Source organism: Choloepus didactylus, chromosome 6 (genome assembly GCF_015220235.1).
Source record: "Choloepus didactylus isolate mChoDid1 chromosome 6, mChoDid1.pri, whole genome shotgun sequence".
Classification (NCBI taxonomy): Eukaryota; Metazoa; Chordata; class Mammalia; order Pilosa; family Megalonychidae; genus Choloepus; species Choloepus didactylus.
In genome coordinates this window covers 45,549,898-45,572,988 of record NC_051312.1, presented here as the reverse complement: position 1 = coordinate 45,572,988, position 23,091 = coordinate 45,549,898, and the positions used below count along the sequence as shown (strand labels likewise).

The following is a 23,091-nucleotide window of genomic DNA, read 5'->3' as shown; positions in this document are numbered from 1 at the left end:
ATTTCTGCTAGGACAGTACTTCTCAATAAGATGTGACAGAGATGTACTAAGCTGATGTGTGGAGTGAGGATGGGGTGGGGAGGGGAGGACTGAATTATTATCAAGTCAGCAATGACTGGCCTGGTCATGGTCTGTGATATAAGGAGCACACAATTATACTTTTCTACAAATATATTAGAGAAGTGTTCTGAGCTCTTTGGAGCAGTCAGGGAAGAAAGTCCCATCTCAAATAAGCTATTGAGAGGAAAAGCTCAGTCCGGGGCTTTTACCATAGCACTTGGGGGTATACTTTTTGCATGGAGAAGGCTGCACCTCAGCCTGTTAAATGGTCCTTGTGGCCAAGTAGGTACAGCTTTCGGCTGTACATTCACTCTCCTCGGGGCTCCCTGATGAGGCTCAGAGGTACAAAAGAGATGGCGGAGAGTGACCTGGAATCCTGTTTGCAATCGACCCAACCTACCAGGATAAAACCTGTATCCATAGAGGGTGCACCACAGACTTCCAATAGGTGGCTTCAGCCTGGTTGGGCCAAACTGTAGAAAGTTCATGTTCCAGAACAAGGTTTGGGGTTACATGCCATAAAGACAGGGGAGGCCATAACTGGATTTGGGCAGACGGTGAAAGAGAAGATACAAAGCTCTCACAGGCCAAGGATGGTCAGAGGAACCTTCTCTGGGAGAGCTCACCGCAGGAGCCTAGTCCAACACAGGAAAGTTGGGAAGGAAATTAAGAGCATAGGCTTGGGGGCTATGTAGACCTGGGTTCAAATTCTGGATGGACCACTTTGCTGAACAGCTTTGGGTCAGTTACTCTTCCTCCCTAGAACTCAGTTTGTTCCTCTGTAATGTGAACATTGGAGACCTTCTTAAAAGTTACCATGAGGCCTAAGATAATGCACGTAAAAGGGAAGAGCTCAGCAGAGTACCTGCACTTAGTAAGTGTTCAAGAAAATGGTGGCAATTACAGGAAGAAAAAAGAGAGGGCCCCACTTCCTTCCCTCACCTCCCAATATCCAAAGAGTCGGACTGTGTGAACTCTCCTGCCCCAATCCAAATGCATGTGTGTGTGTGTGTGTCTGTGTGTCTGTGTGCCAAACAGTGGCTGCAGAAGAATCCGGAAAACAGCCAAGGCACAGAATAGGTCCTGCAAAGGACATCCTTAAAGCAGCTCGGAGGGGATACAGCACCCTGCTTGCAGACCCCTCCCAACCTCTAAGGGAAGAAGGGAGCAGAGAGGGGTCACCAGGGGCTGCACATGGAGGTGGGACGCCCCCCCCACCAGTGCCGTACTTGAGCTGCCGGGGCTCGCAGTCCAGGCCAGGCAGCAGCAGCCGGGCTGCCTGCCGGATGTCGCCGCTGTCCACGGTGAGACTGCGGCGGTGCTCAGCATATGTGATGGCCACGCGCATCCACTCCATCAGTGGCGGCAGCAGCATGAAGGGCCTGTGAGATAGGGAGGGTCAAGAGAACAGTCACCAGGACTGATCACCCCATAAAAGGTGCCCCTAAACCCTAGTCTGTGAGGAGCTGAGGAGATCTGATCCTTCTCAAAGAGCCCCAATTTGTCCCCCATTCCACAGAACCCCATCATGGGTCAGAAGGAAGCCTTGTCAAGGACCAGATGGAGAGCAGAACCTCAGGGCCTGCAGGTGGCTGATGAAAGAAGGGGTTTGCTAATGTGTGGAACTCCAAAGAATTCAGATGGTGTCTCTAGGTTTCCTTTTCTGCAGGAGAGAGAGCTGGCCCTCTGGGTGGTGGGGTTCAGGGGTAAGAGTCTGGCTTCAAGCCCAGCTTTGCCGCTAACAGCTATGTTATCTTGCAACCACAGGCAAACACACCCCTGAGCCTGTTTTCTTTATCTGTAACATGGCGTAATATCTACTTCTGAGAGTTGCTGTGAGGCTACAGGAGACATTATGTATTAATTGATAGCCCTTCCTTCTCAACCCACACTGGGCTGAGGTGCACTCTACATCACTCATGTGCCAGAGTGACCCAAGACCCAGCGCTCAGAGAGAAGCAGGAACTCCAAATCCTGTGGGGGAATGGTCCCAGGGGGCCTATGCAATGCTGCAAACCCATGGCCACAGGTGAGGCAGCTAGACAGGCTTCTGAGTCAAACATCTCCTGGGGGCACTCTCACCCTTGACCAGGTACATGAATAATGCCCTGCTCAGGCCCCACCCAGGCCCCCAGGCCCTTCTGAGCCCCACCCAGGGGTCTGCTCACTATTGAGGGAAGGTTTCCTCTTGTCCTCTGTCAGTTCTGGCAAATTTCCCTGGTGAAGTCTCCCTCTGGAGGCCAGTTCACAGTCCAACAGAACTTGCTGCTGCAGAGGGGATCCTGACAGCCAGTCTCTGGCTCTGTGACTCCATGGCCACCTGGCCGGCTCTGCCCAGAATCGATGGAGCCCCTCCCCTACCATGTCACAGGGTCGAGACAGCCCTGGCACCCTGCCCCCCACAGCTGCTCTCCCTGACAACCGCTGTGGCCCTCCTGAAGCCTGCCGCCAGGAGGCCCTTTGTTTTGCAGCCAGGCCTCCATTCGTCCCCCATCCGTCTGATGCCCTACGCCCCTTCAGCAGCAGATCTTGCTGTCTCCACCTTCTTTTCCCTTAACATGCAGGGTGGTCTCCGATCAGGAAGAAGACCTCCAAGCTCTCCCCTGCTACCAAATAAATCAACTACAAGGAATCCACTGGAGCCTGGCCTCAGATTGCTTATCTCAAGTCTCTAAAAGCTTAGGCTGTTTGAAGCTTTAAAAGTTTCTCTCCTAGAGAGCAAAGGAAGCTTTTTTAAAAAGAGCAAAACAATCAGATGTGATCTTGAGGGTGGTTCATTTGGGAAGTTATTTATATGTTCTAGCTCTGTCATTTCAGAAAACACACCTGGGTTAGAGCTCACTGACTACCAACTGGCGCGAAGAGGAGGGTCACAGGCTGATGAAACCTCACTGGCCCTGGCCTTCCAGGATGCCCAGAACCCCACACCCCTGCTCTCTAGTCCTGTCTTGTCCCTTTCACTAGGACACACAAGACATCACCAGGCACTTCTGGTTCTCAAGCCCACCCTGCCCATCCCATCTCCTCAGGAGAACAAACCAATCCTCACCTCTGTGTGCCCAGATCCTAATTATCCTTCAAGGCTTAGTTCCAATGCTACCTCCTTCCAGGAGCCTTCCTAGATCCCCTGCTCTCCAAAGAAAATATCCCTTAGAACTCTCTCTTTTGGCAATGAACGCTCTTCATCTTCCTGATTATACTATTCCTAAGGACAGGAACGATGTCTTCCTCATCTCTGTATTCCCCAAAACAATGGGTCCTCAATAAATGTTTGCTGACTAAAAGAACAGATGCACATCAGTAACCTCATATAGTGTGTCCAGGTCTTCAGTTATGAGCCAAGTCATATTTCTGCCCAGAAAAGAATGGCCTATCATTTTCAAGGGCACAGTGCTGACTCACAAGAGTGGGAATCTGAGACTATGAGGACAATGTGTGTAGTTGGGAAGGAGCAACAACCCATTCATGAACGATCTCACTATTTAAAAGCTTTCTCTTGATTATAAATGCCCATTTGAATTCCCCCCAAGTATTTCTGAATTTTAAAATTCTTACTTTACAAGGTGAGCTCAGAGATACACTTCCATGTATCAGTCCTTTGGATCCATCAATATTGAAGACTGCAGTGTAAACAAAAAGATAAATGGTGGATTTGCCAGCCATTCTTCCCTGCTGTGGCCAAAACCAAGACAAACCAAGTGTGGCTACTAAGCCTCTAAGAGGCATCCTTCTTAGTTGGCGGTTGGTGCCCACCTGTCTGCAAACAAGGCTGTGCCAGCCCCATGCTGAGCTCCTCATGCCTTTCTCCTCGGCCTGCTCACCTCCCTGGCCATGGGAAGCTGAAGTGGGCAGAGCACACAGTGTAGTTAGGAAAGGCTGCTAAGCAGCTCATGGACCTTCTCAGTGACATCCTTCCCATGGCTGCGGGTTCCAGGCTACTGTTTCCTCTCTGGTAACTGCATCTAGCCCACTGGGCATGCTGAGAAGAGCTGACCTGCATTACTGGACATCCTGGAAAACCCCTATAAAAACTCCCATTTGCAATGACTGGCTGGGTTACAACTCCAGGATGAAAGGGCCCCAGAGGAGCACTGCTGCGGATAAATGAGACACACATGGTTCCCAAGGTCTCTGCTTGCTTCCTCCCAAAGGGAAAGGCTGTTTCCCTCTTTTCGCCTTTCCCATAAGCTGAGCTTGGCCACAGAATGCAGATGTCTGTGGGGCCAGAACCTAGAATGGGTCAAGGCTGAAGCAACATCCTTTGAGTTCCCCCTTTGCTGAGTCTCATACCTTAGAAGAGCGGTTCTCAAATTTTTTGGTCTCAGAAACCCTTTTGCACCCTTAAAAATTATTGAAGACCACAAAGAGTTTTTGTTCATGTGTATTGCATCTAGTGAGATTTACTGTGTCAGCATTCAAAACAGAGAACTTTTAAAACACATGAAATACACAAGCTCACATTCCATTAGCTGTCAGAATGACATCATCACACGTCATGCAACCTTGGAAAAACTCCACTGGGTACTTGTGAGAAAATGAGGGTGCAAAAGGCAAGCAACACCTTATTATTATGAAAATAGATTTCACCCCACAGTCTCCTTGAAAGTCTCCAGGACCCCTGCAGTTCCCGGACCACACTTTAAGAACAGTCCGTGGCCGCACAAGGGCTGGTGAATCCTGGAGTGGCATTTGGCTTGCATATGCTCACCCTGCTCAGGGATCTGAGCATCTGAGGCTCCTTCCTCACAACATCCTCACAGGGAGAAAGTCCTAGTTTCCTTGAAGCAACTGAACTGACTCTAACTTTGGGTAGATCACTTACCCTCTTTGGGCCTGTTCTGTTAACGATGGGATAGATTCAGGTTAGTGGTTTCCAGCTTTTCCATTGTCAGAACCCTTTGCTGGTTATTTCAGACCCCACATGACAGTGGCTGACCCTAGGGCAGCATGACCACCTGCAGGAACTCAGGAAGGAGAATGCCTGGGGTGCAATTCTGGGTACTCCCAGTGAATGAAATCATGTGATTGTGCACAAGTTGTTACCTTGCCTTTCTCAGCCTCAGTTGCCTCATCAGCAAAATGGGTATAAATAAGACGAGAATCTCACAAGATGGTTTGAAGGACGAATGTAAAGTGCTTACTTAGCACAGGTAAGTTCTCAATAAATGTTAACTATTATTTTTGTGTCTGTTGATAGAAAAAATACATAACAGCAAAAAAGGCTACAGGAATCCAGTCCTCGTACATGCCTCAGCTCCAGGCTTCTTAAAGTCCAGCCAACCCACCCCCAAGCAAGTATGAACGCGTAAAGTTTGCAAAAGCCTGCCAGCAATCTGCTCACCACCCACTCCACCCCAGCTCATAAAACAGAGAAAACAAGCGCAACCACTATGTCGAGTGTGATCTGGAAACTGTTTCTGGCAATTCAGGCTCTCAGCCTTGAGAGTTGGAAAAATTGCCTGGGGAAAGGGGCAACAATAAGGAACACAGACCCAGTGGGCATCGGTCATGACCCCTGGGCAGTGGTGAGGGTGGGTGGACACGGAATTACTGTGAGGGGTCTGCAACCTCCTATGTGCCCCAAGTGCTGTTTGTGGCCTGACGAAAATACCACCGCACATGGAAATGAATCCAATTAGAACAAAGCCACTAAAAAGGGTTATAGACTTTCTGGTAGCACTTGTCTTTGTGTGCATAAAAGAGCAACTACTGTCACTGGGGGGAGTCCATGAAATATGCCAATGAAAAACAGTCCTTTTAGATGAAGAGGGTGGGAATGACTCCCAGACCAACTGCCTCATTTGCTAGAGGAGGAAGTGGAGAGCCAGGGGGCTCAGCGGCTTGCCCGACAAGAGCCAGTTCAACGGCAACCACAGAGACTAGATCCAAGTGACATAGATCAGATTCTCTTCACCTTGTTCTTTAAATTAATCTTATAGATGAGTCTGATTATACCAACCTCATGGTCCCATAAGGTCCCTCAACAGGACCAGGGCTGGAAAAGTCTTTTTTCTTCATTAAAAAAAGGAAAGAGAATAAACTTCTTAAGGCCTGGTTTTAAGAAGTCCCTGTAGCCTTGCGGGGGGAGGGGGGATGGAAACCCAGCCCCATTCAGCAAGCCTATGATTTATTGGGATTATGGTTCTAGAAGTGGTGTCTTAACAACATGGAACAGGAAACACCTTTGACTGCCAGTTCAAAGCAGGCTCTGTTCTTCCTTGGAGTGCACAGGGGTCTTGGAGAAAGTCAAGTTGGCAGATGACGCACAGGCCTGTAACTGGAGGCCCAGGCATGAGAAGGCCTTGCATGCCTATTCCCGGGCATGGTAGGGTGAGTGTCTGCGCAAGTATGCACCCTCTGCACCCACCTGTGAGGACCTGGGTGCAGATATTCAGGCAAAGCTGGATATGCCACAGGCTGGGAAGGACCCCTGGAAGACTGGGCCACAGTGTCCTACCTTCCACTCTTGCTATGAGCACAGAGGATTTTGGGGTGCCAGCCTTGCTCCCAGGGCTGGAAGGGTTTGGGAAAGTACATTATACCTGAGGCTTCCTCCCTAATGAGATTTCCCCACCACCCCTTATCCCCAAGCTCTGCCCTACCCCACTTCTGAGTTCCTGGAATCCAGAAAAGGAACCTCAAAGGGAAAGGCCAGATAGCTAAAGATGATGCTCAAGGAAGAGGATGGCCACAATATTTTCCACCCTCAGCCCTAAATTCTCCCTCTGAATTTCCGCAACTTTGTGGGAGTCTGACCCAAGCACAGGGGTTTACTGGGGTAACGCACCTCTCCCCCACCCCCCAAATCACTCCTTCTCAGGGATCTTGCAGGGAAACACACTGCACCCACACCTCTCCCTGCCTGCTGTCTGGGGTGAGTGACACCACTAGGAACCTGCAAAGATGCCAAAGCTTTTCCCGATCAAGAAACAGCTCCACAAGCAGAGACTTCTCCCAGAAGGTCATGGGTGGCTTCACAGTGCCCTTCCAAGGCCCTCACTACACTTTCCGTAAGATTTCCAGAGAGCCACCATGGCCTAAAACCAAGCCAAAACTTCCAGGTAGAATAAAGCCTACACTGTCCCCCTGAAGTCAGATTCCACTCTCAGCACAAAGAGAGCAATTCTAGCCTGGTTCACATCTTGGACTAATTACTTTTCTAAAATTGCTTGGTAAACCAGAATGGTTTGGCTCAGCGTGGAGTCAGAGTTGGAAAAGCTTCTCTCCCTGGATCTCAGGCCTGTTTCCTCCAGCAGCCAGGCTACTCAGAACGAGGAGCCGACCCACGGCAGGATCTCCACTTGGGGTCAGGTGACTTCTGTCGGACATGGACATATGGCCTTCTGGGGGTGGGGTGGGGTGCGGTGAGAGAGGAATACTCTTTCTTCTCCTTTTCTTATTAAAACTCATCTGCTCCACATTAAGAGGCCCTCCCTAAGGCTCCGCTTGCCCAGATACGCTCATGAATATACATTTATCATACAACCAAGTCTTGATTAGCTGTGAGGGATTTTCTGCCTCTTCCCCAGCCTTGAGATGGGAGCTTAAAAGTTGGCAGTGGGCTGGGTGTCAGTTGTACGGCATGGCTCTGGAAGCATCCAGGAAAAACAGAAAACCAGCAACAATGTTTACAGAACACACACTAAGCACCTGGCACTGCTTTCAGGCCTTTCCATACACTGGCTCACTGAATCCTCATATCAACTCTGTGAGGCAAGTACTGTCATCCCCATTTTACAGAAGAGGAACCTGAGGGCTGCAGAGGTGGTATGTTTGGCCCCGCGTCATACAAGACCCTCCCTGTCCCCCCGCACTGAGGGAGCTCTCCACCCACCACCTAGCACTGCTCCCTTGTGCCCACAAAGCACTGGATTTTTTGTCTGCTTTCTCCTCTGCACTATAATTCTCTGAAGGCAGAGACTTTTGTTTGCTGGTTTTTCCCCATCCCTCAGCACAAGTGCCCACATTAGAAACTCGATTTTTTAAATTTATAAATGGTGGGGGCCCCTCTCTCAATCCTGACGGCAAAGCCTTCTTGCTGCCAGCATGTTTTCAGGGGTCTGCTGTTACTGCAGAACTATTATTGAAGGGCTCTGTAGCTCTGCTCTAAGTCAGTCATATGATACAATGAGGTGGGGAATTCACTTTCACTCTTGGAGACTTGAGTGTCTGGGGTATTGGCAAATGGTTCTCTTAAGAAAAAAGAAAATTTCTTGATAAAAAGACAATCATTTCGTCTGACAATTTTCCAACTTATAATAGCTTCCTGGGGGGAGCTCGACAGACTGGGGCTAGAGTAGTTTCTGGGAAGCCAGTCAGGATGTCAAGACGACGCGTCATCGAGGCAGGGGAAAGGCAGACAGTTCTGCAGACGTAAATGTGGCCTGTGCCCTAAGTGGAGGGTACACAGCCATCTGTCTGTGGTACCTGGGCAGGCTCCAGGGCAGGATCTGATGTGGGCGAGATGGCACAGATTCCAGCTGAGACCGCGGGCAGGCCACCACCCCTTTCTTGGGCAGCAGGGAGGGCTCCAAGCTCTGTGGCTTCTGACCCATTTCTCAGACCTGCGCTCCCCAGCGTGGCAGCCTAGAGGAGAGGTAGCTGGATCGGCAGGCCAGAGTTTCACTGCTTCCCACACACCAGGAGGGAGCAGTGTGAAAGCAGCCCTTTCTCACCTCACTGGGGCATGGCTCCCTCGAGCTACCAGCTACACCTCACCTACAGGCTCCCTGCTGCCATGGGCAAGAGACTGGCTTTGTTTACCTCTGCTCAGCGTCTGTGCTTTCACCATGTGTAAGCCAGACAGGGAGGGCCTCCAAAGTGCTTGAACACATGCCCCTCCGCTCCCTGCGGTGCAGCCTTGCCAACAAGGTTATTTTGGGGAAGACCCCATGGTCATCCTTCTTCATTTATCCCACAGGCAACTGCTGGGGAGTAGAGTGGGCATGTGTTTGGAGGGGGAGGGGGTCTTGTGTTCAGGCTCTGAGCACAGCTATTGCTGATTCGATTCAGCTGAGGATAATCACGCCATCCCACCCCCCCACCCCCTCATAGTCTGATAGGCTGTCAGATGAAGAGTTTCCAGAATCTTCTAGAAGGCAGCAGGGGATGGGGCTCTTGGGGCCTGACTGACAGAGATGTACACGTCCATGGGGGGAGATCTGATTGGCAATACAACTAGTGGCTTTGCCTCAAGCTGTAGATGGAGTTATGGGGGGTGGAGGGGGAGGCACTCCAACCCAACCAAAGAAAGGTAAGCTTGGGGCAGGCTCCCAGGAAGGGGTCTGGCCCTGCTTTCTGCTCCCACATCCCAACTACAGCATCGGGAAAGACTGCCACTGGCTTCTGAACAGCAGCAGCTGCACTGCTATGATTTGCTGAGGGCCTACTGTGTGTCAGGTAAACCTGAGGCCATTTTATACAACAACCCTAACACTTACAGCCACTCTGCAAGGGAGGTAAAATTATTAGTCCTCATTTTACAAACCATTTTACAAACTTTGAGAGGTTTGGACACATATCTAAGGTCACAAAGCTAGCCAACGGTATCTGTCTGACTCTAAATGAAAAGATTCTGGGGTCTTTCATGATGCTGAGCTGTTTTGCACAAAATGCTCTGACCCTGCCGTTGCTCTGAGAACTGGAAGGCAGGCAAGATGGGAAAGGGCTTACTTCAGCAGTCTCACTTCTCCACCCTGCCCAAACTCCAGCTCCTGCAGCCACAGTCTCATCAGGCCCTGAACTCGGCTGACTCTGGCAATGGGAGGCTGGGCTAGACCTCAAAGCCTCCTGGGGTATATCCCGGACTTATCAGGAACCTTCTTCCCCAAAATATGCAAATATTAAAGCAGCAAAGAGGGCCAAGTCATGACAGCCATCAGAAGCAACTGGTCTTGTGGGAGGAGAGAAATCTCAAGGGCTGCCTGGCAGGCAAGTAACAGCAGGCCAGAAACCAACCCAACTCTGCTCTAGACATCACCATGAGCTCCTATACTGCCCATCCTCTGTGTCTGAAAAGTCTAAAGCTCAGCCCTCAGAAGCTGCCCTGTTTAAGAAAGCAAAATGAATTCCCTTTAGAGTTGGGACTTCCCAGCACTGAGAGGCCCTCTGGAATCCCAGCAATACTGCAGACAAAGAAGATTGTCTGCCCGTGTTGCACAAACACTCCAAATGAATGAAGCCCCCGGGCCTGGCAGTTCCCAGTCCTCTCCTTTTCTGTGAGGATTGTGGGTCCAACAATGGGACAGGAAGTTGTATGCAACTGGCAGCTCCTGGAGGCACTTGTCAGCCACCAAGCCAGGATCCTGTCCTGTCTCCATCCCCTGTTATCTGGAACTGCCACTTTCTTTGTATGCCCTCCAACCCCTGGCTTGCTCCTTTCTCAGATGCTGGCCACTCCAGGCCAGTGAGCTGGAGTCTGCTGTGGAAGAGGCCCCGAGTAACTGAGAGAAAGTGGCTCATGTCATGCTAGGGCAGAGAGGCACTGCTCAAAAAACCTGGCTCCTAGGCCCTTGCCCTCTCCCTCCTGGGGCGGGGTCAGGGGAGTGGAGGTGGGGGTGAGGGGTTTACCACCTCAGACAATATGAATTCAGCATATAATTATAGCCAGAGATCCCTGGCTAAGCTCAGGAACTGTCCCCCCAGCCGTGACCTTGGGTGAGCCTCCTAATCTCTCAAGGCTCGGTCTGCTCATCTGTAAATGGGACTGGTAGCAGCTTCCTCCAAGAGCTATGATGAGGATCTGTTGAGAGCTCTGTGTATAAAGTGCTTTATAAGCTGTAAAGCTTTGTCTATGTGCTTCTACTCTTACCTATGTAAAAATAAATCAGAACCACATCTCTCCTTAGAACTCCGCAATGGCTGTCCATCACATATAGGCACCATAGCTGAACCACAACCAAGGCATCAGACATGGGATATACCAATAACTGTAGAGAGTATTTGATACTCAGTCTGCTTGTTCTTTGAACCAACAGGGAGGTGAAACCCAGTTTTCAGAGACTTCTGAAATCCCTGAGTGTTGGCTTGTGAGAAATCTAAGGTTTGTAGATGTCTGTCCAAAATTATCCTTAGTCCTTTGTGACATCTGTTCTACCTCATCTTCTCCATCACTCCAAGGGTCCCCAGCTATTGTCAGGGCTGAGTTAAAGGGTGATTATGGACCTAGACAGAAGGTCCAGGGAAATTAAATAACTTGCCCAAAATTATAGGTGAGCAAATGGGAAAAGCAGGGACCCAAGTTTCAGCCTTTCTGACTTCAAAGAACCCAACCATTAGGCTCTACAGCCTCATTTCATTAACCAAACAAAATATTTAAGTGCCTACTAGGTGCTGGAGACACAGTGGGGACAAGGTTTGCATTCTAGAGGGGTGGGGAGGGGGACAGTCAGGTAAGCAGATAAGTAAGGTGATTTCAGATTGAGAAAAGTTCTGACGAAAACAGAGAGGGTAAGGTGATGGAGAATGATGGGGTGGGGGTGGGATGAGGAGAGAGGTACCTGCGTGTCCTAGACTATGAACAGGACACTTCAGAGGTTACTGGATGCACCAGTCTGGGAACATGTGGAAAAAAGTTCTTAACCCACCCAATAGCTATTCTCATCTTTTTTGCTTCCATTTTGAATAAACAGATGGAAATTTAATGTACAAAAAGAGGGAGAGGAAAAGAGAGAAAAGAGCTTAACATCGCAAATCTTCTTGAAATGGTATTCAAGGGAACCACAAGTCAGTAGCATAAAACCACTACTGCTATCATCTCTATTATCTGATAAGAAAACACTTTTCGCAAGCTGAGCAAAAGAGTAACGAGCCTGCTTCTTTAGATTGAGCACATAGCCTATCTCTGGGTACTTCTTATTTATGTAAAGTGCTCGTCTGAGGGGAAACATTCCCCCTTCTGCATCTGGAACTGCAAAAAGGGGCACTGCTCCTCTCTGCGGTATCTCACTTGTGTTGGGGGGCATTTCCCTAGATTGTGGGGAGCCACCCTAGGAAGTAGATACTGCTTGGATCTTCATTTTTCTCATGAGGAAACTGAGGCTTAGAAAGGTAAAGTGACTTGCTGGGTTCACACAGCCAGAGGCGGAGGGGCTGGGATTCAACCATCATTCCGCAGAACCTCGGAGGATGCACTTCTCTGCTGGAAAGCCACTCAAGCCTGACCTAGAAGCCTTTACCTAAGTAAACAATAATCAGGGACAACTTTAAAAAAGAAAGCTTAATTTCTATGTTTTTAAAACACTTCTGCTATGAAATATGTGCTTTGAAACAACGTAAGTCCTTCTGTGACTTGCTGCCCGTGCCACCCTACTTGTCCCAATCTTCTGTGATTGTCCTTTAGGGGCTAGTTAAAATTCCAGATCTGCACTGATGCTATTTCCCAACTACTCTAGCCTTCTCCAAGATCCTCTTGAATATTATGATGATGAAGATAATAACTGACATTTACATACTGTGTGCCAGGCACTACTGTAAGTGCTTTATGTGTATAAGTCATCTAATTCCCACACCGCCACTACTATTCCCTTACTAGGAAGAAGAGACTGAGGCACAGAGACTAAACAACATGCCCCAGGCCACCAGCTCGTCAGTGGCAGAGCTGGGATGTGACTCCAGGCAGGCTCAGAGCCTGGGGGCTAACCTGATGCATTATCATGCAACAGAGCTTCCTCTTACACATCTGGTGGTTTTTGCCAATTTTTCTTCTGTCTTGATTTTGCTTCCCTCATTTGGCTGGAGATTCAATCACATCAGCTACTCTTTATAATTCTATTAGCAGCAGAAGTACTGTAGTGTTTGCAGTAGCAGTAGTATTAGTAGTATTAGTACTCGTATTAACAGTAGTATTACTACTTGAGAACATTATTTTAAGAAAACATCATACTACATCAACGAAGAGAGCCTATTCTGGATGTCAAACATGTCATCTAAACACGTTCATCATTAAATTATTATAATAATAAGGATGACAATGATGATGGCAGCCACCATTTAATAAATACTTTTTATGTGCCAGGCACTGAGCTAAGTGCTTTACTGCATCATCTCATTTAACCCTAGCAGCCATCTTATTATCTTCTTCATTTTACCGATAAGGAAACTGAGGCCCAGAAAGATCAGCTCACATGTCATATATTGCTAGAAGGAAGGAGAGGTAATGCCTCTAGGATGAACCAAGAAACTCATGGACTCCTTCCCTTTGGCAGTATCAGAAGCCACAGGTGTGGGCTCTGGATAGAGTGGATCGGACCCTTGAGTCACTGGGGTTGACATCTTTGCTGGCTCCAGCTCTTCCAAATTCTCTTTACATACTTGCTGGAACCTTCTTGGCCAGCATGACATGGAACAGGGCAGCCAAGAGTTGGGCCACATATATATATGTCTTTCTTGAGGCTCTTGCCTGGACAAGGGTTTCAACTTCGGAGCTGATCCCAGTAGTCCCAACAAAAATAGCCCTAAGGGAATGTGGGGCTAAGAATACCATCAAACCGGCACAAAATGAAATGGTGTGATGGTTCAGGGCCACAGACCAGACTACTCCAGGCTGGGGTGTCTGGGGTGGATCCTGGCAGGGATACCTCTCCTTACAGCATCCAGGCAAGCAGCATGGAAGGGGAATCCTGGAATCCTCTTACTCCTTTTGTTCTTAGAAGAGTTCAGGCCCCAAAAAGGAAAGGATAGTGTTCTGGTTCGTTAATGCTGCCAGATTGCAAAACACCAGAAATGGATCGGCTTTTACAAAGGGGGTTTATTTGGTTACATAATTACAGTCTTAAGGCCATAAAGTGTCCAAGGTAAGTCATTAACAATCAGGTACCTTCACTGGAGGCTGGCCAATGGTGTCCGGTAAACCTCTGTTAGCTGGGAAGGCATGTGGCTGACATCTGCTCTGGAGTTTTGCTTTCAAAATGGCTTTCTCCCAGGATGTTCCACTCTAGGTTTCAGCTCCTCAAAAATGTCACTCTTAGTTGCTCGGCATTTGTCCTCTCTTAGCTTCTCCAAAGCAAGAGTCTACTTTCAAACAGCCATCTCCAAAATGTCTCTGTAAGCTGAAGCTCCTCTCTCAGCAACTGTGCATTCTTCCAAGTGTCCCTCTTGGCTGTAACAAAGCTCGCTCCTTGTGTCTGAGCTTATATAGTGCACCAGTAAACTAATCAAGGCCCATGCTGAATGGGCGGGGCCACACCTCCACGGAAATTACCCAGTGAAAGATCTTGCCCACAGTTCAGTGATCACATCTCCACGGAAACATCCAATCAACGTCTGCAACCCAATCAAAACCAATTATGTTTCCTGCCCACACAAGACTGCATCAAAGATAACGGCGTTTTGGGGGACATAACATATCCAAACCAGCACAGGTAGGGAGAAAGGAAAATAAAAACCAGTCAACCACAAAAGCCACCAAGCTGGACTACTGGGGGCAGGCCCTTCTACGCCACAAGCTCCATCCTCTCCAGCTTCATTCTGTACATGCTTTCCTCGTTCTTTTACTCTGCCCCGACTCCTTTCTGTCTCTCCTGGGTGCCAGGTTCTCTCTTCCCACATGGTCTCCGCATATGCTGTTTCCTCTGCCTAATAACAACAACAGTAGCTAATACTGAGAGAGCACTTGCTGGATCCCAGGTACAGTTCTAAAAGTACCAGGCATGTTGACTCGTTTAACTCTCACACTTCCCAGGTGCCTGCAAGGATTCAATGTTAGTTGTCCAAAGACCCTGAGCCTTGGAGAGATTAAGTGACTGACCTCAGGTTCTAAAATCAGGAAGTGGCAAGCTAGACCTCAAACTGCAGGCCTTAAATGGCAATTCCCTCTTCAGATAGGACTTTTCTGACTGGCTAATAAATCACTGTGACACCAGACCTTCCTAAGCTCCATCCCAAGTCAGACTCTGTGGGCTGCCCCCTTTTCTCCTGGTTTAGCATCCTGAGCATGAGGAGGCCCCAAGCCTTGTGAGCTCTGCCTTCCTCCACGAAGGGCACCATGTAGGACTGGGGTGAAGGAGGCAGGGGGCCAAATGGACTGGTTCAGAGACAGGTAGCCCATTGTCATTCCCAGTCTTCCTGCCTGGCCACTCCTCAGGGTACAGCAGAGGCTGAAGATAATGACAGCAGGTACACTCTGGAATAGCACCTGGGGAGCTCGAAGCCCTCCAGAACCTGAGGCTCTGGTGCAGAAAATTCATTCACCTCCTCTCTGGCTACCTCAGCCCTTCTAACCATGTCTGTCTCCCTCCTTTTCTGCTTCATGATGTTTTTTTCCAGCAATTTGGCTGGTAAGCTGGCTGACCCTCTGCCTTCCTGCGTGTTGACACAACCTTTCTCCACACTTCCCTAGAAAGCAGCTGGAGGATGATGACCAATGAGTTACCCTCCAACTGGGGTGCTATTCCAGCTGCTTCTATCCCTCTGCCCCCAGGCATAACCAGCAAGGACCACGGTTAACCAGATGGCTGCCCATTCTCCTCCAGACCTCTGGGAAAGGAGACTCCACCATCTCCCGTGGAACCCTGGGTCCCTGACAGAAACAGTTTCACTTTCTGGGCTTTGTCTCAGATTATGACATATCTGCAGGGTGGCAGCTGTGACTAATCCTATGCCTGCGATACAAAGCTATCAGTGAAAAAGGCAGCCTGGAAGGGTGTGGGGAGGTTTCTGCTGCACCACTTTCCCAGGTTGACAAGGGAGATGCCCAGGAGAGGAGAGGCAGGTGGGGCTGGAAAGGCCCCAAAGGCCAGGGCCCACCCAGGTTTTCTTAGAGCCTCAGAACCAGGCCTCAGCAGCAGTTGGGAAAGCCACAGCCTGGCATGGTAAAAGCCAAGGGCTTTGATGTCAGAGAGACCTGGTTCAAATCCTTGCCCAGTCACTTACCAGTGGGGTGACCTACAACCTCATGTCCCCATTTGTAAAGTGGAGGTAATGATAATACCTACACTGATGATTTGTTTTGGACATAAAAAATAATGTAGGTAAAACATCTTTTACACATGTGGCCTCATTTCATCCTCCAGAGGAGCCCTGCTAGATATGAGCTCTTTAGCCCCACTTTCTAGGCGAGGAGTCTGAGGTGTGGAGGAATAATGTAAGATGCATCGGGTCCCTAGGTGGGATGCCGGGGCCTGAACCCAGGCCTCGGTCCTCCAAAGCCTGTGCGCTTTTCACTGGTGCTGCCAGGCCACTGTGGCCGGTGGATGGATGGATGTTAGAGCTTCTTGTTCCTTGCAAAGCTGCCCCACTTGCTACCACAAGCTCCTGCTGTTTTTGCGTCTCCCTCCCTGCCCCCTCACCCCCAACTCCCACCTCCCCTCCAAACCAAGAACAGACAGCTCTGGGGAGAAGGGCTCTTAGGGAGAGATATTAAGGCCCCACTGAACAGTGCAGAAGCAGCAGTTGGCTTAGCCGGGAATGTCACAGTGAGCATCACATGAAAGGAATGGATGCATGTCCCCTCCCTTCATCAGCAGGGATGTGGTCACACACTACCCCTGATTGGAAGGAACCAGGGTGGGCTTCTTCAAAGCAGTAAATACGTATATGAGCAATGATTTGAGTGGCACCCATGCCACCAAACAGAGCTACTTAACCCACATATGCTGGACAGTGGAAGAGGTTACGGCATCCCAAACAGACCCAGACAGCCACCAACTCCCTAAATAGAGGGCCTCCAGGGCCAGACACCAAATGCCCCACCTGGAATAGGAGGCTGTATCCAATTCTATGTGGGTGGACTCAGTCTTCCATGCTCCTGCTTCAAGGGAATGAGGGAAAGAAAGAGAGAGAGAAAGAAGGGGAGAGAGAGAGATCCTCAAACTCACAAAAGCAAAGCTCTGTCACACTGGAACCCTAGCAATTCCAGCTACTTTTTTGCACAAGGAGAGAGGGTTTCCCCAGAGCTCTGATGAGGACCAGCAGGCTGGGGTGCCTTGAGGGCACGTGGGAACCAGCCCAGCCTGCGGTGCTGCCACATGCACTCAGCCCCCAGGCAAGGCTGGCCGGGCTCTCAGGCCTCCAGTGCCTGCCTGTCAGAGGGAATCCTGGGAACTGGGAACCGGCCACCCAGAACAGGTGGGCTGTTTGCTTGGCTGGGTATTTTGAAAATGTCGGATTCTTTTTTCTAACAAAGGTTCCAATCGCCCTGTGTTTAATACTCATTTGAAATGATTCGTGGAAAATACCCTTGCTACAGATTTATTGGACCATGTGCTTTTTAATCAGATATCTAAATACATACAGATGTGTATGTTAACATTCAAATTCAGTTGTTAATAACCACAGCTGGACAAGCAACTTGGGGCACAAAGAAATCCTGATGCTGAGTATTAGGTGGTTGTGAATCCCTCCAGGAGAAAACCTAGAGGACAGCTACAAAGATGTCCAATGGGGTCCAGGCACGGCACCAGCAGAAGGGGTACGTCCCTGCCCTGCCTGCCCCAGAGCCAACAGCCACAGTTGCAGCCAGAGGGCCAAGCAGCCCAGCCCAGGGCAGCAGGCCTAGCACTCCTGGGGACCTTACCAAACAGCAGGCAAGCCTCCTCCTCCCCAGATGTTTTCCTTGCCCTTTCTCCTTCCCAGCCAACTCCTGCAAACATATCAATTGCTCCGCAAAGCAGAATTATCAGGGGCTTAGAGCCTACACTCTAGCTCTACCTCTCTACTATATGCTTCTTTCAGGACGCCAGGGCGTCCCCTTGCTGTCTTCTCTGCTCTGTGTCAGGCCCAGGGTGACCCACCTCAGCCCTGCATTCACCCTCCATCTCCCAGAGAAATAAAATAATGACGATATAACAATGCTCTAGTAACAATATGAGCAGCGGTATGTACTGGACCACTAGTGCTTTGTTTCTCTTAATGCCAGATGGAATGGTGTGGTGGTCACAAGCACAGCCTGGGTGACTGTGGCAAGTTACTAAAGGTCTCTGTGCCTCTACTTCTCATCTGTAAAATAAAGCTACAAAGACCACCTATTTCCTGGCAGTGTGTGAGTCATCTAAGCACACACATGAAAAGTGTTCAGCATAGACCCTAGCACGTAGTAAATGTCCAATAAACATTGTCATTATTAGTTAATCCCCATTTACCTTCATTATTACCCCCACATTTACAGCTGCAGAAACCGAGGCCCAGTATGGTTCAGAACCTCATACAAAGATCTCAATGCCAGAGTTGCTGTTTTTCCCCCAGCCATCTGACTCCAGGGCCACTGAATTCCCAGTTTCTGCTATTTGCCCTATGTCCATGGGTTTCCAACGTTTTCACAACGGCTGCTTTTAATGAACTGAAAGGCAGGATTACGCCTTTGCACCTTTGTTTTCTGTGACTGTCAAGGTACTGGAGAAGCGGGCCTGGCTGGGAGCTGGCTTGTAGACAATGAGGCTGATGAGACCCAATGCCACCCAAGATAGCAGGCAGCCAAGGGGGCAGGGAGGGAGTGGGAAGCCCCGACACCTCTACATCAAGGTCCCAGATCATCTTCCACCATGAGTGGTGCAGAATCCCTTGGTGTTTGGGGTAAACTATAAAAAAGCATTTTCTCTGAGGATGAGCAGAAGAATTTTAAAAAGATGGTTCTCTGAATAGAAAAATAGAAAAATAGAAAAGGCCCTCAGGCTGATGTGGCCCCAGGCACAGAATTGGTGAGCAGCCTCAACTCATGCCTCTTACTGGGTCCCCTCATGGGGTGCACAACCTGTACATCCATTCTTGGCAGCCCTGTTCCACAGCTAAGAAAGGACTGAGACCCTGGAGAGAGAACACCAGACCCAGAGTCAGAGGACCTGGATTCTGGGGCTGCTCAACTACTAACCTGCTGGCTAACAAAGAACTTGCCAGGGGCCATGACATCCCTGCCTGTAACATGAGTGGATGGGACCAAACGTGCCAAAGACCCTTAACGATGACAATGATGTCATCATCATCAAAAGAGGTGACAGCTACCCTACCCCTCAGCCACTGTCCTATGTGCTTTTTCTCAGTGCACTAGCTCACTCAGTTCTCACTCCCAACTTTCAGGTAGGTATGAATACCTCATTTTTTAAGAGGCAGCTGAATTTCAGAGAACTGCGGTTAGTGAGTACTAGAGCCAGCAAACCCATGATGGCATCCAAAGCCCACAACCTGAGCCTCAGTGACACCTTAGTGCCTCAGCTAGAGCGAAGAAGCCCCCCAGGGTCAGGGCTTCATTCAAGTCCCAGCCCGTGCCCAAGTCATGCCAGGCACAGTGCCACCTCTTCACTGGCATGCAGGTTGGCTCCAGGTTTCAAGACCCCAGGCTCTTTTTCTGAGTCTTTTGTCAGTCAGCACACATCTGGTAAGCACGCCCCACCAGGTGCTTGGCCCACAGGAGATGCCTACCGTTCATTGTTCAGGGTCATTCTCGGGGGGTCCAGGTTGGGGTTCTCCATGGACTCCATCTGTGGACAGCGCAGGAAGTAGTAGAGCGTGTGGAGGGCATCGGGGGACCAGGTGATGGGCTGTGGTAGCTGACGGGCCTGGCGGGCAGGGCTGGTGCCAGGACACAGGGGGTGGCGCCCCTGCATGTGGTGCATGGCCCGGGAGACCAGGTCACCTGGGGGGGGGGGGTGGCAGGTAAGGGAAGGGCAGACAGGGAGAGAGAAAAAAAAGAAAAAGTCTGAGTCCACAGCCCACGCTTTTCCAAGGATCTTTGTGGCTAAAGAGAAACAGCTCCCTTTGTGCATAATTATTGTTTACCCTGGAGCCAACAGGCGGAGGTTGAAACTGTCACCTAGATATACAATGGCAATTTAGCTTCCCTTTCATTCCCAGTCTTAACAGCTGAATTAAACACTTGGCAGGGCCATCTCCTCCAAAACTTATGCTAATGTGGTTTCTTTTTCAACATCCCCACTTTCTCCACCAACCCACTGGCCTTTCTGCAGCTCTATGACCAAGGGAATCGCTCAGCCGCTTCTCCCAGCCTCTAGCAATCAGCACCAGGCTCTGTGGCGAGTCTCCCCTGTGTCATTTTGCGCAAAGCCCCCTGGTGCTTCAGAAGAGAAGGCACCACCAACTTCCACCCCTTCAACCACCACTACCACCACCACCACCACAGAGTGCTCACCATGTGCCAAGCACTCAATTCCTTAGAAATATGATTTAATTTGATCCTACAATACTAGGGGTCAAGTACTATCCCTGTTTTGCAGATGAAGAAATCAAGGCTTATCCGGTAAACAAACATTTACTGAGGCTAAAACATTCCCCGGGCACAGGAATGGCCCAATGAGTTGATGAGTTAACCAGCCAAGGTCACATGGCTGGTAAATAGTAGAGTCAAGATCTGAGTCCAAGCCTGCTAGACTCCAAAGACAATGAACTTTACCGTGACCTGAGCTGCCGTCACACCCTTCTGAAGTCTGTGGGGTCCTCAGGTCCCCATATCCTGTGTTGTGTTTCTGCCCAAGTCAAGTCTTTTCAGTATTCCACCAGCCCTGGCCAGGAAACATCCCATCATTGTGTAAGGCCACAATGCTGAGAAAGGATGGGCCAAAATAGCCACAGGCACCTGCAAGCACCTCGATTCTGGGAAAAGTGGCGCCTATCCATTCTCCTCAGGCCTGAGAACTCAAGGGGTGCCCCTGTGAGTCAGCTTCACCCCCACCTGTGGTAGTTCCTTACAGACAGCCATTTCCACAGAAAGCCTTGAGACACAACTAAACACAAGGAGGGAGAAATTAGCAGGTTTTAAGTCATCCAGTGAAGGGTCAGTAAATGTATGGCCAAACCAAGTCATTCATTTATTCAACTAACCTTCATTATGCAGCTTCTGTGAATCTGGAACTGGCCTGCAGGCTCCATTCCTGTGTCTCCAGTAACCTACACAAGGTCTACTGCCAAATAAGTGCTCAGCAAACATTTGGTGAATGAGTGAAGACACAGCCTTATGCATTTACTTCCTTTTACAATACAACCTCTGACAGCACTTGACCTTAGCCCATCAGCTGCCAAATTCTGCCACAACAGCCACAGTGACTGCATTTGGCTTCAAAAGCAGAGACAACTGGCACCCCTGGAAATGGATTCCTCCGCTGGGAAAGAGTCTTCCCTGTCCCTCTCCACCCTTTCCCCACCCCTGCCCTGGCCCCAGGTCCTCACTGCTCTCTCTCTGCATTCCTGTGCCACCTCATCCTGGCAGCTGCAGCTCCGCTAGGAGGGCTGAGGGCAGTGAGTTATTGACTCTACTATTTACTAGCCATGTGACCTTGGCTTCCATCCCCAGACTCCGATTTAATTGGCCTGGGACTGCTTCTGGGAATCTGTATTTTGTAAACGCTCCCTCAGGGATCCTAACGTCTGGTCAAGTTTGAGAACAACCAAGCAAAATAAGAGCATGGATTCCAGAGTCAGACATGCCTGGCTTCAAACCAGGGCTCTGCTACTTCCACCCTGACATAAGTTATTCATCTGAGCCTCTGTTTCCTCATATGTAAGATGGAAACAATGGTATCTACCCTACAAGCTCTGAGAATTCAAAGAAATAATAACCATAAAGCACTGAAAACTGTTCTTGGCAGGGAGTATCAGTCAAGGTACACACAACCCCATTACCCTCCTCTTCTCTTCCACAGACCACTTCCTGTGTGCTCTTTCTTCCAGGGCCTCTGCCTGCTCTCAAGCACTGACCCATATTTCCCAGGACAGGAGTCTGAGCCCTGAAATGCCAATCCCAGCCCTGCCCTCTGGGCTCCTGGGTGGCAGAAACCAGCATCAACAATCACCAGGCCGACCCGTCTCACAGCAGTGAGTTGTATCGCTCAGTCAGCTGTGATAAGTTGATACCCTGGCCTCCACTGGTTTCTCCAGGTCTAAATGTCCTAACTTTTGGCAGGACTACAAGAAAGAGAAATCTAATAGTTCTGATTGCATCAAAAAGAATCTGGTTGAAATATTTCAAAGGCTCGACAAGGTAGAAGTCATTACCATGAATTACTTTTATTGTGGTTTTACTATTATTGGTGTAGGGGCCTTTGCCAGCAAATTCCAGCCAGAACGCAGACAAAAAAAAAAATCAAGAAAAAATGGAAGCTCTTCAGGTGGGTTTCTTAAAACCCTTTCGAGAAATGAGAACCTCCTGAAGGTTCAGGGAAACCAGGAAGGCAGCAGAAAGGCTGCTGGAGACAGAGGTTCCAGGCCTCTTCCCTCCAAGCCCTCCTAGGATCAGACTCTCTGCAAAGACCAGGCAGACACATGCCTGTGGACAGCCTAGAGCAGGCGTCTAGAAGTCAACCACCTGCTCTGCAACCCACATTTACTGTCAAAGAAAGCAGCCTGCTCTGGGTGTTCTCCCAGGGTGGTTTTCCCTCTGCCACCTTGTATTTTCTGTGCTCCATGAGAGACATAAAAAGACAGAAAACAAAATCTCTTTGTAATATAAGGGATGTACTTCCTTTTTACAGGTGAGGAAACAGGCTCACAGAATTTAAGTGATTTGTTCCATCTGCACATCTAGTAAGTGGATCAGGCAGGATTTGGGTCCCAAACCATGTTCATGACAACAGCATCATTGCTACTTAAAGTGTGCTCTGAAAACTATTTCTTCTGGTTCACAGTTTAAGTTCAGAAATGGAGAGTGAGCTTTAAAAAAACCTTTACAAGAAGTTGATAGTTATCTATCTAATAATAAAACATGGACTTGTATTCGAATGTTTTTATTTCTTTTTTCTAGAAATACATTTTTTGTGTGTTTTATAAAAGTTTCAGTCTGCAACTGTGTCTGGGTGTGTGTATGTGCAGGGGACCCCTGTTCCCTCATTGTGGCTACTTTGAGAAGCAATGTTCATGCTATAATGAGCTTTTGGTTTACCACAGGTAGGTCTTCAGTGCTTCTTTTGAAACTTCCTTGTACTTGACAATCGGTTGATCCTAAACTGGGATGAAACCTCAATATGAAGTTCAGGAACACCCACTAGGCATGGAAACACAAGCTCTCACTATTTGTTAACAATGAAAACTCGATTAGAGGTGCTGCAGGTTTCACTCTGGTCTTCGCAAACTTTGTTATGAGCTATCATATGA

The 23,091-nt window shown here is 49.2% G+C and overlaps 1 protein-coding gene across 1 annotated transcript in view; it reads right to left on the bottom strand.

Annotated features, from left to right (window-relative positions):
* ABTB2 (ankyrin repeat and BTB domain containing 2) overlaps nt 1-23,091 on the bottom strand; it is a 200,733-nt gene that overhangs the window by 26,309 nt on the left and 151,333 nt on the right. Inside the window, exons 3-4 of the mRNA XM_037838921.1 lie at nt 19,411-19,624; nt 1,290-1,442 (exon numbers count right to left, since the gene is read on the bottom strand). Of these exons, the coding sequence (XP_037694849.1) occupies nt 1,290-1,442; nt 19,411-19,624 (367 nt within the window). The remainder of the gene's footprint in view (nt 1-1,289; nt 1,443-19,410; nt 19,625-23,091) is intronic.